Raw genomic sequence first — 16,139 nt, 5'->3', positions numbered from 1 at the left:
TTTTTAGACTTGGATTTAAAACAACTAAATTAACCACAATACACAGATTGCTTTTCACACAATAATATTCCATTAGTGATAATATAGATTCAGATCTTTTTGTCTCTTTTTTACTTCCATACGGTGATATACTTCAGAATTTACACATTTGGCTCAGTGTGTAATCTGAACGTAGTTTCCTTTCTAATCAACCCCGCGTGCTACGGTGTGGAACGGTCTTGGGGTCGCTGCTACACGGAGAAGCTTCGGCCTTTCCACGTGCTGGACGGTTTCTGGTGCGCGAGATTTGTGCCATGCAGAAGGCCGGACAAACACCGCGTGCGTAATTAACCACCACGTGCGTAATTAACCACAGGCCCCTTGTCTACAGAAAGGAGGGAGGGAGCCTCAAAGTGCAATTTACCATGGAAACAGCACCCTCTAGTGGTGGAATTATGAATGCACATATATGGAAGTAACAGCGTATTGCCTGCAGTTTCTTCAAGTTGGTTACAAAGCCCTTGTGATGAAGAAAATAAATGGCAGGTCTTAACTAAAGATATAACAATGTTTCTGAGTTCCTGTGAATGTCAGTATAGGAACTGAAACTTATTAGGTGCTGCATTTCCCTTTTTGTGGTTTTTGGTTTCAAATAAAATCATGAAGCTAAAGGCTGACTATCTCAACATCTTTATTTGTCTTTCTTCTTAATTTGTGACATCAAAAGATTGGAACTGTGGGTATACAAGTGCACTGAGTACAGAATATAGAGTAGTTTTAATGAGAGAGGCAAACAGCATTAACAGTAATTCTCTCTCTCTCTCTCTCTCTCTCTCTCTCTCTCTCTCTCTCTCTCACACACACACACACACACACACACACACACACAGACACAAATCAAATATTTCTGTTTTCTTGCCAGGAGGAATCCCTGAGAGCGGTAAGGTCAGGTTTCCCATGTCTCAGAGTTTTGGTATGCGAGCACTCCCTGGAGACCCCAGACGTAGCCCTGCAGGCTGCCGTATGGGCCCTGCTGAGCTCACAGCATGGAGTCTCTCTCCAGGCAGAGTCTCTGGTTCAGACCTCCCCCACAACCTTTAGATGTCTCTGCTGGGGCAGGTGTGTAGCAGCATCCATCCGTAATCTCAACATTAATTACCACAGCCATTCCAGTCACTGTGGGATGTCACATGCCTGGATAGGAATTGATTGGACTCAACCTTGGCAGCTTTCACAGTGCTGGTTGCTTTATTGATTGCATGTTTGTAATCTGGTTTTAACTGGTTGAGAGAATATACACCCCAATAAATTGACAAAATGCCAAGTGATTGTGTAGGACCATTCAGACAAGCAGTGATGCCTCGTAACATATGAGAGGTCTCTGTGAAGGTGCCAAAGTCCAGAGACAGGAATTTGCAGACAAATGTACAGTATCCAGGTGAGGTTCAACTGTTAAACACAAGACTGTAAGAATCACAAATTAGAAAAAAGCAGAATTTTTCTAATTTCTCAAAATTAAAAATTGGAAATAGGAAACTTTTAAGTTAAAAATTATGTTTGTATACAAAGCAACAAAACATTTATTTAAGAAACAATAACTTTTAAACCGATATGCATCTAATAAATTGTAAAATAAAGTGAACAATTTTAAAATAAAAACCTGATTCAACAATTTTATGTTTGTTGCTTGGGAATCTGAGCCTCCACCCCAATACAGTACAATACTTCTAATGCCATTAATGATGTATGTTAAAAATGACTGAATTTTTATTTATTTGAATTTTTAATTTTAATTCATTACAAATTAAATATATTCTGATTTATTTTTCTCACTACCAACTTGAAATATCCTTTGAAATTTAGATTAAATAATATTAGACATTACAAATATGAATCAGTATTTATTATTTTAAAATAATTTAGGATATAAAATGTTCAATTTTGTAATTAATGACTCCTAATAGATGACTCTATATTTTCTTCTAACAGAGTCCAGTACAACAGGATATGAGTATGAGAATGTTATTGTGTTACAGGAATCTTTATTTCTCTCCTTATTTGGTTATTTGGTCCTTTTTGATTTCTTTTCTGGATAAGTATCCTGTTATAACTTCATTTAAACAGGAGGTGTAGCCATGCACTCCTTTTCTATCTGATGTGACCCATTGCGCTCTGGTGTTATGAACGCTGTATAATAATGTTTAAGCACACACACCACTAGGGAATTACAGACAGTTCACTACTGCCTTCTAATCACTGCTTTATAACTCAGAACATGTGATAGTCAATACAAAAGTGGATGTTTGTTCAGTATTGACTGATTTTACCACTCCACTATCAGGTCTGTTGAAGCAACACTACATGGTCATTCCTATACTGTGGCTCATTAAAGACAACTGTCCGTAAGCAGCTCCGTATTAAATGCAAAAAACTCATTACTTCAGATGATTAAACCCCAAAAACTCACTACTTTACATGATTAAACCCCCAAAGCTGACTACAGATGATTAAACCCCAAAATCTCACTACTTCAGATGAGTTGCCATCCAGGTGAGTTCACTAAGGTCCGATGAAAGGCATTGGCGGTTTGAGCTGATCTGGGATCGGTCTTCCTAATTAAAGACACTATTATCATTATGGTAGACCTGATCTAGGATCGGTCTTTCCTAATTAAAGACGTTATTATCATCGTCATCATTATGGTAGAGCTGATCTGGGATCGGTATTCATCATTCTAGTAGCGCGTCAAGCGTCTCTGAACAGGAAGTCGACAACTCTAACAATGACGTCATCCAAGCGCACGCGTATTCGGCTGTTCGTACAACTGCCTGATCACAATTACGAGTGCCTTGCGGACCAATAGCACGTTATTTCGTTTCTCTTCTCTGCAACACAGAAACGTACGAGGTACTGAAATAACTCAACGGAATTTGTTCTGGTTTTGTGGAAAGCTGCGCTAATGTCTGTAATGTCTGTAACATAGCTCTGACCGTGTGTGGAGGTCCTCAGGCAGGCGCCGCCCTTTGTGGCTGTAGAGACAAGATGGAGAAGAAGCTGCTGGGCGCCGCCGGGACGGACAACATGGACCACAGCGGCGAGGACGACGAGGGACCCACCCTGTGGTACGACAGCGCGCTCGGAGCGGGGCGGCAGGCGGGCTGGCGGCGGGCACGCGGGAGAGTGTCGGTGTCTGTCGGGCTGAGATGTGCTGTGTCACCGCCGGGCGCGAACGCCGGCCCTTCAGGCGAGGCTAACGCTAGTTGTGTGGCGTTTCTTTTCTGAGTGACTACGTTAGCTCATTCCGGCTAATTAAAGTATGTTAATTAAAGCGGTCTTTGTCTGCTGCGGATTGTTAAGCGCTGAGATGAGAAGCCACGAACACGCATGTCCTTCAGTTTATTGTTAAAATTGCCAAGTCTTGATGTTCTTCGAGATGTTTGTGTTGGTAGCGCTGGTCTGCTAGTTAGCGTTAGCTAACATGTTGATTTTGCATTATAGGTTGCAAATGACTTCGGTAGCTAACCGATAGCTAACTATGCTAGGTAGCGTATGCCTATCCGGTAGGTTAGCTAGACCTAACCCTAGCTGGCCATCTTCTCCAGACTGCCCGCTCTGACGGACAACGACACAGATTTCTGGCGTATTCTGTTAAGTTCTCATAATAGTTTTGAACAAGCAAACATCCGCTGTACTCCAGTGATGTCCTAGTTGCGTTATAACTTGTTTCGCTCTTGTATGTGTTGTTATTTTAACATACATAGTCATTAACTACAGGCTGTCGGTAAGATTTTGTTCTCTACTTGGCTTTGTCGTAAATGAGTATTTAAATATTGTCTTAATTTCAGTCGTACATTAATCTATAGGACACCATCTGCTTCTTTGAACCGTTTACCAGTTATGCCTTGTTATATACACACAGGTCTGCAATCCTCAGCGAAGTTTCCACACGTTCAAGTTCTAAATTGCCATCCGGAAAAAATATACTGGTGTTCGGTATGTGCTTTATTTTGTTCTCAAATTAATGTTTGTTGAAAAGTTTCCACATGTGGTGTTTATATTTTGGTCTTGTCTAGACCAATGGGTAACTGCTATTCCTCACCAGTTCTGTCTGAAAAGGGTGTGTACGCATGTGTGTCAGTCTCTGGTGGTGGTGTAAGATTGTCTCCTGATTTGTTGAAGTAATGGTGTGCATTGAAAGAATGTTACAAGTGTGCGAGTGTGTGTTTAGGGGAGGATGGATCAGGGAAGACGACACTTATGGCGAAGCTCCAAGGAGTCGAATACAATAAGAAGGGGAGGGGGCTGGAATACCTGTACCTGAACGTTCACGATGAGGACAGAGATGGTAAGTGATGGGGCGGGGGGGTCAGTGTTCCTCACGTGATGGGGCGGGCGGGGGGTCAGTGTTCCTCATGTGATGGGGCGGGCGGGGGTGGTCAGTGTTCCTCACGTGATGGGGCGGGCGGGGGTGGTCAGTGTTCCTCACGTGATGGGGCGGGCGGGGGTGGTCAGTGTTCCTCACGTGATGGGGCGGGCGGGGGTGGTCAGTGTTCCTCACGTGATGGGGCGGGGTGGTCAGTGTTCCTCACGTGATGGGGCGGGGTGGTCAGTGTTCCTCACGTGATGGGGCGGGGGGGGGCAGTTTTCCTCACGTGTAAACTGCTGTGGATCACTAAGCCCCTAAAATGCTCTTATTAGTATGTAAAACACATTTGCATACTCGTGCTGGGGAATGTAAGGGGTTGAACTTGCATGAGGAAATTTGTTGTGTTGAATCTTCACTGTGGCCAGCTGCTTTGAGAGCTATTTACATTTATCTGACACTTATCCCAAGCCACTTACGATTCTGACTGAACACAACTTGAGTAATTGAGGGTTATGGGTTTTGTTCAGGGGCCCAACACTGGCAACCTGGCAGTGGAGGGACTTGAACTAGCAACCTTCTGGATACTAGTCCAGTATCTTCACCACTGAGACACCACTGCTCCGTTTGAGTGTGTGTAGTTACCATCAGCATGGAGCATGTTGGAGACTTTAAGCAGGTTGAGTGTGGTAAACTTTCCTTTTGAAATGCAGATGTTGTCTTGTTTGCCTGTTTCGGTGGTCAGCGTCACCACCTGGAGACTCGTGTCTTCCCTGCTTCCAGATCTGACCCGCTGCAACGTGTGGATCCTGGATGGAGATCTGTACCACAAAGGCCTGCTGAAGTTTGCCGTGTCAGGAGACTCGCTGGAGGACAGCTTGGCCGTGTTTGTGGTGGATATGTCCCGGCCGTGGGCCATCATGGAGTCTCTGGAGAAGTGGACCAGTGTCTTGCGTGAGCACGTGGACAAGTTGAAGATGCCACCAGAGAAAATGAAGGAGCTGGAGCAGACCAGTAAGTGCTGATCTCCAAAACATTCGCCGTCCACGTCAGACGGGCATGGAGTGTTTGTGTGTCTGAGGAAGTGGCTGGGCGGGGCCGAGCCTGTCTGTTGGACTGAGAGCAGCTCTGCTCTTGGTTCTGACTAAGCAGGTTTTGTTGCTGTAGGATAATGAGGCTTTTGGGCCACTGGGATGAGTCATGCAGCGGCTATAAATGACAGAACCGGTGCTACGTTTGGTTAATGCTGAAATGCTTGGAAAAGTCCTGTTAGGTGTCAGAGGGAAATATGTGTTATATTTATCTGTTGACTCTGAGCTAGTGTGCCCTTCCTTTTATGCTCTCTGTGTGTGTGTGTGTGTGTGTGTGTGTGTGTGTGTGTGTGTGTGTGAAGCAGAGGTTCAAGTAAAATGTGTGTACACTCGTGTAAAGTGATTTAATTTTGCTCTTTGGAGCAGCTGGACTGCTGTCTGACGTTTAACTCTTTCTTCATGGTGAAACTCATGTCTAAGCAAAACTGTTCAGATGTTGTGCTGTGCCGATATTACCCAGTGTTTTAGTCGACTGTTTTTTTTTTGTGTCAGTGGTGAATGTGTGAAAGTGGAAATAAGAGGAAGAACCCTGAGATGGTGTGTGTGTGTGTGCGCGCGCGTGTGTGTTTCGGGTTGACTAGTGTAAAAGTATTTCTCTTACGCGGTGGGCCATAAACACTGGTGTAACTGTTGCCTGATCACCATGGTAATAACCCCAGGGATCCCGGAGCATGTTGTTATCAGTGGGCAGGCTGCCTCCAGTCCTGATTACAGATGAGGTCATCAAAGAGGGGTGATGTCATCACTCAGTGCAGTGGGAGTGGGGTGGGGGGGCAGATGACACGGTGGGAAGTAGTATGACAGGACAGGGTCTGATGTCGTGTGTTATAAAGGACAGAGAGACGCAGACAAAAGGAGGGCTGTAAGCAGTCTGTAGTGAGGGGGGGTTGCCGCAGACTGACAGAGGCAGACTGACGTACTCAGTCTCAATGTTTCCCAGGCTTCTGTCCAGCCTGTGTTGCAGGACGTTGCATCATTGTGTGCTGTGGTGTCAGCTATGCCAAGCTGCACACGTTGGTGGGTCAGCGGAGCATTCGGACTGCTGTAGCGGCCTAGAGCGACTCCCGTCTGCTCTTACACATAGCACACACACAAATGCACCTGGCGGGTTCTTACCTTCATGACTGTTGCCGCCCTGCTGGCTGATGGACTGGGTACTGTTCCAGTATGTGGTTTATATGCAGTAGTAAAGCAGTTTTTCTTTCTAGTGCTTGTCTTTAACTGTTCAGTGGCTGGTGAACACATCTGCTCTTCAGACCCACCCATGTTTGGATAAAGTGAAACTTGGTCAAAGTCGATAATAGAAACTGTTTACGAGTGCAGTTTGGCCTGGACTGCTTGAAGCTGCTACATCCCTGGTACAGTGCTGGATCCAGGGCGGTGGGTCCAGGACTCTTAATGGCTGTGGAGGTACCTGAGGTGTTTTAACTGTGGCTGTCTCGGTGGTCTGATCAGACTTTGCAAGCATGTTATGCCAAAATTGTCCCTTATGTACAAACAACTGCAAGAATTAGAAGCAAAGGCAGAAAGAGTCCTATGGGGAGTTTTATGAAATGCCCCCTAGTAATTTTAATAATAAATGTTGTATATATATATTTTTTTTAAATAACAAATGTTACTGGATTTTATAAATAGGTTGTTTGCTTTGGAAACCTCTGTGTATACCGGGTCTCGTGTTCTTTCTGAAAGAGCTCTGTTATTCTGGGAGAGAACAGAGATGCTGTTTTCTAAGTCACTGGCTCCTCTGGTCTGTGACCTGCTAATGTGACTGCTGGGGACATGATGGTGTGTCTTCGTCCTTACTGAGACCTGCCGGTCTCAGTCATGGCTGTGGAAACCTGATATATTAAAACGCCTCAGACAAGGAGAAAGTGTTCTCCTTTTTCCGATTTCCTTGATCTGAAATGTATTTAAATAAAACCAGAAGCTAGCATTGTTGCCCTTTTGTGTTGTTAGTTGGTGGTATGTATGTTTTCCGTTCTGCTGTCTGGTAGGTGTTGGCTGGTGGCTGAGCTCCGTGGGGGGGGGGGGGGGGTGCACGGCCGTTTATGCCTTGTGTGGAACCACATTCCTAGGCTTCCCAAGGAAGTCCCTTCTTGTTGTTGCAATGCACTGTGGGTACTCCCATGTAGGCCCTTGTCTTCACCTGTCTGTGCTGGTGGACACAGTTTGGTTATATTGTGGAAACCTGGTCAGTAGAGTTGTGGCTGAGCTCAGAACTACACCGTTCAAATTGACCTTGTAACTTTGAGTTATTGCACCAAGTGAACAAAATCTTGTCTGTGTGATTTAAAGGCTATTAGCGTTACCATTCTCACTGTATTTTGATGAATCTACCGTAAGACTCTTTCGACTGTTTATCTTGTCTGTAGTGGTGAAGGCCTTCCAGGAGTATGTGGAGCCTGAGGAGGCTGTGCCGCCTTCTCCACAGAGAAGAGGCCCTCCGGCTGGGACAGAGGACGAGGGGGTGCTGCTCCCGCTGGGAGAAAATGTACTGACACACAACCTGGGCATTCCAGTGCTGGTAGTTTGCACAAAGGTGAGAATTTCATTAACTCCATGACCTGGTACTGTGTTGCGCAGGGAAGGTAACATTTATCGACATGTAGGTTCACCGACAACATAAACATCCCTGTGCTTTAACGATGCCAAGAGCTCCCCCTAGTGGGTAGGTCAAAATATTTCTATTCCCATAATGTAAACATGCTGTTGGCCTGCAGTTCAGACGTGTTGTCTCAGTGCCACTGGGCATTGACCCCCTCCTCTAGGTTTTACCAAGGGGCATTTAGTGGGCTGGGTGCACCATGGTGGGTGGAGGTGGTTAATAGTTTGTCATGGTGGGTGGAGGTTGTGTTCTCAGTGTCCTGCTCTGTTCTCATCTAATGAAAGACTCTTCATGTGGCATGTACTGCCTGCAGACATCTCTCCGATTACCCACCATCTCTCCCTCACGTGCTCTGTGAGGACTCACCACGCTGGCCTTCTGAGGTTCTGGTACTGGCTGGCTCTTATAGTCTGATGGAGCTGTGTTTAGTGTCACATTGGGCTCAGTAGCAGATGTACACCTCTCAGCTGTATTGGCCTGCTAAAGTCAGCCAACCCTCTCTACTCTCTGTGTGTGTGTGTGTGTGTGTGTGTGTGTGTGTGTGTGTGTGTGTGTGTTCGTTCCCGTGGGGAGACGTTCTCCATCCGTTCGTATTTCATTCTGATCCATACCTGCGCAAGCTGTGTTGACACCTGCGTCTCTGCTCCACTGCCGGGCAGGGGGTGTGTCCTGCAGGCAGCGTCCCAGCCGCTAAAGAGGCTCCACCTGTTAAATAGCAAATATTAATCTGGATACATTACAGGAAACAGAGGAGCGTTTAACACGCTCCTGTCAGACCTGTTCTGGGATCGTTTGAACCTGCCTGTGCTGTAATCTCTCCGTTTATCTCTGTCGCAGTGTGACGCCGTCACTGTGCTGGAGAAGGAGCTGGACTATAAAGAGGAACACTTTGACTTCATCCAGTCCCATGTTCGGCGATTCTGCCTCCAGTGTATCCTTCAGGCTGCGTGTCCTGTCACCCCCTTCCTTCTCCCAGTCGATGAGACCTCAGTTCAGTTTCCAGGCATGTGTGTTTTGCCTTAATCCTGCCCCTCAGATGGTGCTGCCTTGATCTACACCTCCGTCAAAGAAGAGAAGAACCTGGACCTCCTTTATAAATACATAGTGCACAAGCTGTTTGACTTCCAGTTCACCACAGCTGCCTTAGTGGTGGAGAAGGATGCAGTGTTTATGTACGAGGACTGTTTATATATACGCACACGCACACATACACGTGCGTACAGTAGTGCAGATGTAGCTGTAGTAATATTGTATTTGAGCTTAGAAATATAGATTTAGACTGGTGTTACAAAAAAACAAAGCGGACAACTAACTCACTTAAACCACTGACTGTACGGCTTCACTTACATTATCACGTATTTAGTCAGCAGTTGTCTTGTTCTCTAAACCCCGTTTACAGTCCGTCTGGTTGGGACAATGAGAAGAAAATTGCCATCTTGCATGAAAACTTCACAACGGTTAGACCAGATGATCTGTTTAAGGACTTCATCACAACACCCCCTGTGCGAAAGGTGAACTGTGGGACCTTTACTGAGCAAAGACGTTAGTTATATCACCGTGCTATATCACCTCAACTGTGTGTGTGTGTGTGTGTGTGTGTGTGTGTGTAGCTGGTACACGATAAAGAGATAAATGCAGAGGATGAGCAGGTCTTCCTCATGAAGCAGCAGGTTTGTTTTCTCACACACATCTTGCTTCCTTCATTTGCTGTAGCTCACTGTTTAACACACATGTCTGTTTAGGATGTGATTTAATGTCTGGGTGATGTGGGTTAGTTTGTAGTGGTTCCATGTTGTTTCTTTGTGGGTTTCTCATGTTTCTTCTTGCTTTTGGTCTGTAGTCCTTGTTGGCGAAGCAGCCGGCGACCCCGACGAGAGGAACTGTAAGTGAAGAGGGTGTCTAGTGCTTCTGTTCAGGTCACACTTATAGAAATGAAATGTCAAAGTAAAGGGTCAGACGTTTGAACCCGTGTCAGGGTTGTGTGTAGTTACAAGCTCAATTGGGCTCAGCTTGTGTGTTGTGCAGGAGGATTGAACATGTAACCAATGTCAAACATTCTCATATTTCATATCCACAAAATCAGTAAATGGGGTTGCAACAATGTTTCTAGATTTCAGCATCAACAAAATGGACGACACAAACGACACGTGTTAAAAGAACCACCTACAGAACAGAATCATTTAGAAATGCATTTCTTTGGCATACATGTGTATTTGTGAAGTTTAATCCATGTTTGTGTTTGAGATACGAGTTAAGGAAGTTGTTTTTGTCCACTAGTCTGTGTAGTTCTGAGCTAAAACCAGTTTCTTGTTTTTAAACCTTGCTTTCTTGGCTAATATGAATTTTAAATATTTTTAAAATGCCCCAATTCTTCTGTGATGAGTCGAGTGGATGGAAAGCTGTTAAGTCATTTCCTGTGTGTGTGCGCGCATGCGTGCGTGGACAGGAATCTCCGGCCCGGACCACATCTGGTTCCCCTCGGCCTACAGGTCGCCCCGTCCCTACCAACGTAGCTAGCGTATCACCAATGACTACCGTGAAGAAACCAGATCCCAACATGAAGGGTGAGTGATTGGCCCTGCAACCCTGAACAGGGCAGTGGTAGCTACTGAATAAGGTTGCCGGTTCAAGCCCCACCACTACCAAGTTGCCACTGTTGGGCCCCTGAGCAAGACCCTTAACCCTCAGTTGCTCAAGATTGACTCGGTCATAATTGTAAGTTGCTTTGGATAAAAACTAAATGCCATAAATGTAAATGAACGTGTCCTGCCTTACGCACACTCTTCTAGAGGAATAATCAGGCACATCTTCACATCCAGGTTCCTTTGTGAGGCCCCACACAACTCCTCAAATATGTGATTACAGCAGAACAGACATTGTAAACATATCTTACTGTAATTCTAGCTGATGAACACGATATGCAGTCATTCATTACATGAAGGTAATCAGGACCGGAAGCAGTCTTCCTCAATCTGGTCACCAGATGGAGGGCCTTTATTAGCCAGGCAAACGAGTACCCAACAGGCACTGAGAATGAGACCATCAGTCCAGTGCTACACCTGTCTGTTGGGGTGGAGGAGGGTGGAAGCCATTCTTTGCTAAAAGGCACAACAGGGCTTGCTTCCAGTTTATCAAATGGCCCCTGAGTAACTCTCCAAATCCCCTGAGCTGATCAAAAGAATATTTAACTGTTTGTCCCCAGTTCAGCAGCGTGTGTGGAGGAATGTGGGCTCTACAGAGCATGTTGAACATCTGACACTCCGTGCAAGACAAAAGGGAGTTATTCTGTATCATAATTACACCCTCACCCTTACACTGAGACCTGAGTGCAGTTTTGTGAGGGTTAAAGAAGGTTTTAAGGTTTTTTTTTTTCCTCCTTCCTGATGTCTCTTTTTTTTTCTCCTCGAATTTCTATGCACACACTGCCATCTTGAGGCCATTGTTGAGATTTCCTTCAAGACTGTGCTGGCTTGTCTTGGTGAGCCGCGTCTGGCCAGAAATATTGACATGGTGGCTATTGTTAAGATGAGCAGGAATAAGGTTGTGGTGGTTTTTGAATTAAATGAGGCTTTGTAAAGCTGCTCCAGCCCAAAAGCCGTTTTCAGTCATTATCTGCCACATAATTGTATCCTGTATTGAGCCATGAAACACATCTTGAACGAATCCTGTACTGAGCCGCACGGCCCGTTGTAGTGCTGATTTAGACCTCGAGCTTCTCAGCTGGACGGATACGGACACACACAAAAATGGATTGAAGATTCGGGCAGTTGTTATAATAAGGGGTGTGTGTGTGTGTGTGCGCGTGTGTGTGTGTGCGCGTGTGTGCGTGTGCGCGTGTGTGCGTGTGTGTGTGTGCGCGTGTGTGCGTGTGTGCGTGTCAGGAGCAGCTGCTAATGAGGGTGTGCTGGCCAACTTCTTCAACAGTCTGCTGAGTAAAAAAACAGGCGCTCCAGGAAGTCCAGGCAGCGCAGGGACGGGCGTGCCCGGCTCCACCAAGAAAACAGGTAAAACCTAATAAGCCCCGCCCCCGGTTGCTCCCATGCTGTCGTCACCTGTAGTGTTGTTGTGTGACAGTTTCCCCACAAGGCTGGAGAGAAGACCTACTGACTCATACACAGATGGCTGGTGACGTCCTGCTCGGTTAATGCTGACATTGTAATTGATTTATACGCCTGCATGTCTTCCCCATTTGACTTGCTATCTCATTCATCCATATGACATCCTGTGGGCAGACCTCACCTGTATGCTGAGGTCGTGACCCCATGCGCCCTCACTGCTTTCATCTTTAGTTCTGCACGTGTTCTACCGGCCACACTCATGTTCTGCAGTAGTAGCATGAAGGCCACACACAGCCCTGGCCAGCCCCACCCACATCCCTGTGTGTGTAAGAGTGTGTGTGTGTGTGTCTGACCTCCCAGACACTACAGGAGATTACTGTGTCTCTTCCCTCTGTTTTCTTCAAGGGCAGAAGCCAGCTTTGACTGATGTCCAGGCAGAGTTGGACCGTATGACTCACAAATCTGACTCCATCGTAACGGCCAACGACACCCCAGAGTCAGAGCATGACGCAGGAGCGCACTAACTCCTCGACCCTCTGACAGCACTCCAGAACAAAACATGCTTATCAACATACAGGAGAAAAACTGTCATGACCAAAAATTCCCCCCTTGTGTGTGTCCGTGAGCAGCGAGTTTCAGCGAGCGTGCCGCGATGCTGTCGTGTGCGTGTTGGCTCTGGTATTGCCGGGGGGAGGGAGAAGGAGAAATCTGAACAGATTTGAATACTGAGTTTTCTTTATCTTTTTACCCCTCCAAACCCCCCCTTTTTTTTTTTTTTTTTTTTTTAGTGGTGAGGCAGGTTGATGTGATGCCCTCACGGGGAGGTGGGGGGGCAGGCGGAAACACCCTCCTGCTTCCTGTGCGTTACTTATTGGAAGGATGGCAGTGATGTGATTTACAAAAAAGAGAAGAGGCTAAATCTATTCATTTAAAACTCTGTAGTACATACTGATGTATTTATATGAAACAAGGCTTTTATGCTGATATTTTCTTTCTCAGTTTTATCCTTCAGACATTAAAATCTTCACGTAACGCGCTTAACACCACTGACGTCATGACACTAATCCAAGCAAACACTTACTGGTCCACGAGTGAAGGGGAGTACAATCTCTCTTTACAATGAGGCTGTAAATATACACAAGACATTTTGCTATACAAGCTTTGGTTCAGTTTTGTATGAAATCAGTTATTTTGACAAGTTATGAAGAATTCTCTGTGATGGAGTGTGGCAGGTGTTGGAACGTGGAGTGTGAGGTGTGAGTGTTGGAGGGTGGAGAGGTGTTGGTGAGTGTTGGAAGGTGGAGAGGTGTATATTGGCCATGCTGAGAGAGAGGAATGGTCCTGCCTGCCTCAGCAGTGCGTTGTGTGCTAGTGAGGGTTCTCCCCCACAGGACACCAGTGCCCCCTCGCCCCTAAACTAATTTATATTTGTTTTTTGTTTTTTTAAGTATTGCAACTGTGGTGGTGTTCCTGTTGTGGTTTAGGTTCATTTCCAGTCAGGCAGTAGGGAAGCGTTTCTGTTGTTTTATATGTAACGGTGCCTGTGAAGAGGTGGAGCTGTGCGTTAAGTATTATGCTTGCTTCAAATCTGTCTCCCTGAGAAGAAACTCCCCCCTTCACCTAGCACCCCATGATGTCATCTTCACATAGGCAGTGACGCATGCAGTACACACAACCTGATTTTAGTCAAATGGATTTTTCTGCCAACTTCCACGTTTGTTTCTTTGTGCAGTCAAGTGTTTATCTTTTTGTACTTTCTACCTGAAGCCTGGTGAGGCTGTCTGTGTGAAACATTCCGTGTGGGTGTGGGGGGGAGATCGCCCTGGCAGGGGGAGGCTTCCCCTAGCATGGCTGTCTCAGGACCCATATGGCCTCTCTGCTGTCGTTTAGCTCAGTACACACACACACACACACACACACACACACACACACACACACACACACACACACACACACACACACACACACCCCCCCGCCTGATGGCTAACGACATGACAGTCACAGGTCTTGCCTCTGCTAATGTGGCATCTCCTCCAATACTGTATCAACTCCAACATGTAAATGCAAGTAAAATCTTAAATCGGACATATTTTCATCTGCTGACGTCTTGTACTTCAGTGGCAGGGACTCCTGCGCTTGGAACCTTGACTTGTGGTCGAGAAGTAGCTGTGCTGCCTACAAAGTGACAGACGCATCATACAAGACAAAACGCAGAGAGCAATCCTGTAACCAAAGATGTGTGTGCCCAGCAGCTTCCATCACCGCCCCTCCACAGTGCCCTCTACAGGCTCTGCTTCCACATTACTGCTGAACATCTCAGCCTCTTGTCTTTTTTTGCTCTTTAAGGCAAAAGGCTACAAAGTGTGCAGTCTTTTTTTTTTTTTTTTTTTTTTTTTTTTTTTTTTTTGCATGAATTTATTAATGGTGGAAAAAGCCTTATATAAACCAATTGGCGCTGAGTGAAGAGGAACCTCTGAATATCGATGCTACGTCCGCTAACGCCCGCATTCACACGGCACTGCTAAGCGTCTGGACAGTTAAGCACAATATCTTAGTTTGGACCACTCGCCCCTGGTTTAAGTAGCTGAGCACTTCTGTCAGTTCTGGCCCTGTAATGAGCTCTATCGCTGTCACCTACCTGAAGCCAACTGTACTACATTATATGTGCTTTGTAAATATATTTACTCATGTTTACTGCAATCTCACTGAGTTCTTTACGTTTGCCTTAGAGCTGCAGTTTTCTGCAGCGACGTTCTTGAAAACATCGTTCCACTTTCTGAAGAACTGCATTCATTATGGGATTTAAATGGTGTCTTGAATTGGCACATTCAGATTTTTTTTTTTTTCTTCCCTGAATTTGAAACTTCTCCAAGCTTTTCCAGAAATTGCCTCCAAATCTGATCTCTAAAAAGAAAAAAGAGGACAAAAAGACGGTTCCCCAAACCATCACACTACCTTGGGAACGCTGTTCCTCAGAGTTCCTTCAGTGTGTCAGGAAGTTCCTTTCCTGGACACGTGCTCTCCTCTGCACATAAATTAGCAGATGAGAGTCTCCACAGAACCCAGAGTTTTTGGCTTGTAGATTTTCACTTTTGGGTTTGTCACATATGCACCACAGTTACAATGAACAACCGGTTTTGTAGATATTCAACCTGAGTTAAAGGTTGGCCGCTGTGCTTTGTAATCTTAAAATATGCACTTCCCCTTGTTAATGAAAACAGGAGCGTAACACTTCTGTGCTCAGTCTTTCTGTATGTGAGCGTTAAAACCTTCGTGGCCACATGCAGGGCTGTGTTTGTGTACAGATCGATGGCTTCCATCTTATGCAGTATGCGGTCAAATGAACTCTCGCTTTTAGTGCCGATAAAGATAAGGAAACTTGTCTCTTTCAGTCATGGCTTCAATAAAACTCGACTCCAGACTACACCCACCACTTGTCTTCTTTTGTTGATGGAGTGAATATATTTATTTGATCTTCTGGCTTAGATGTTGAAGGAAAATGGATGTCGCTCTTCAGTTAAAATGGCCTTGATTGTGTGTCTGCCCAGTAGGAGGCAGTGTATCCTCTCTCTCCCCTATATATCTGAAGTTTACAGGTGAGGTGTACGGTAATAGATGTAGAGATGTTACGAATTGTAGTGAAGTACACGAGGTTTCCAGGGACACCGTGCCGTTTAATTAAGGGTGAAGGGTCTGTCCACAACATCCTCTGGAAACCTTCTGACCTTCACTAAATTTTTTAACTGCAGTTCAAGAATGAATGCAGAATTCACAAATTAAGGTAAGATAACACAAAATGCATTAAAGCAGAATTAAATGGACATTTCAACGAATGACTCCACAAAAGGAAATCCGGAGTAAGACCCCCCACCCCCGACTGGATTACAATTCATATTTCAACATTTATGATCCATGACGCTGGCTCAAGGCTAATCCGGCTATTTTAGAGGAGAAGCGTTTTAACTTGTACACCTGAGATTTTAGGCTCGTTTTGTGATAGTACAAAATAATCACATCTAAGTCGCGTGAGGTACTCGAGTGAG

The 16,139-nt window shown here is 45.5% G+C and overlaps 1 protein-coding gene across 7 annotated transcripts; it reads left to right on the top strand.

Moving 5' to 3' along the window:
- Positions 1-2,802: 2,802 nt before the first annotated feature.
- Positions 2,803-15,522, top strand: dync1li2 (dynein, cytoplasmic 1, light intermediate chain 2). 7 transcript variants are annotated; one of them, XM_027027641.3, is made up of 14 exons: positions 2,803-2,886; positions 2,981-3,101; positions 3,899-3,972; positions 4,208-4,324; positions 5,126-5,356; positions 7,806-7,972; positions 8,876-8,969; positions 9,075-9,210; positions 9,438-9,549; positions 9,649-9,708; positions 9,879-9,920; positions 10,485-10,602; positions 11,920-12,042; positions 12,502-15,522. In XM_027027641.3, exons 2-14 carry the CDS (start codon positions 3,022-3,024, stop codon positions 12,618-12,620), a joined length of 1,473 nt encoding a protein of 490 aa, XP_026883442.2. In that variant the 5' UTR covers positions 2,803-2,886; positions 2,981-3,021; the 3' UTR covers positions 12,621-15,522. The 7 variants fall into 7 exon arrangements, with proteins under 7 accessions (XP_026883442.2, XP_081562384.1, XP_081562385.1 ...); XM_081706258.1 differs by having other exon boundaries at positions 2,963-3,101; positions 11,926-12,042; positions 14,215-15,522; XM_081706259.1 differs by having other exon boundaries at positions 2,963-3,101; positions 11,926-12,042; positions 12,507-15,522.
- Positions 15,523-16,139: the final 617 nt, after the last annotated feature.

The sequence above is a fragment of the Electrophorus electricus genome, chromosome 23 (genome assembly GCF_041902795.1).
Source record: "Electrophorus electricus isolate QZ-2024a chromosome 23, ASM4190279v1, whole genome shotgun sequence".
NCBI classification, from domain to species: Eukaryota; Metazoa; Chordata; class Actinopteri; order Gymnotiformes; family Gymnotidae; genus Electrophorus; species Electrophorus electricus.
The sequence above is the reverse complement of the archived record's forward strand: the minus strand, read 5'-3'. Positions and strand labels throughout refer to the sequence as shown.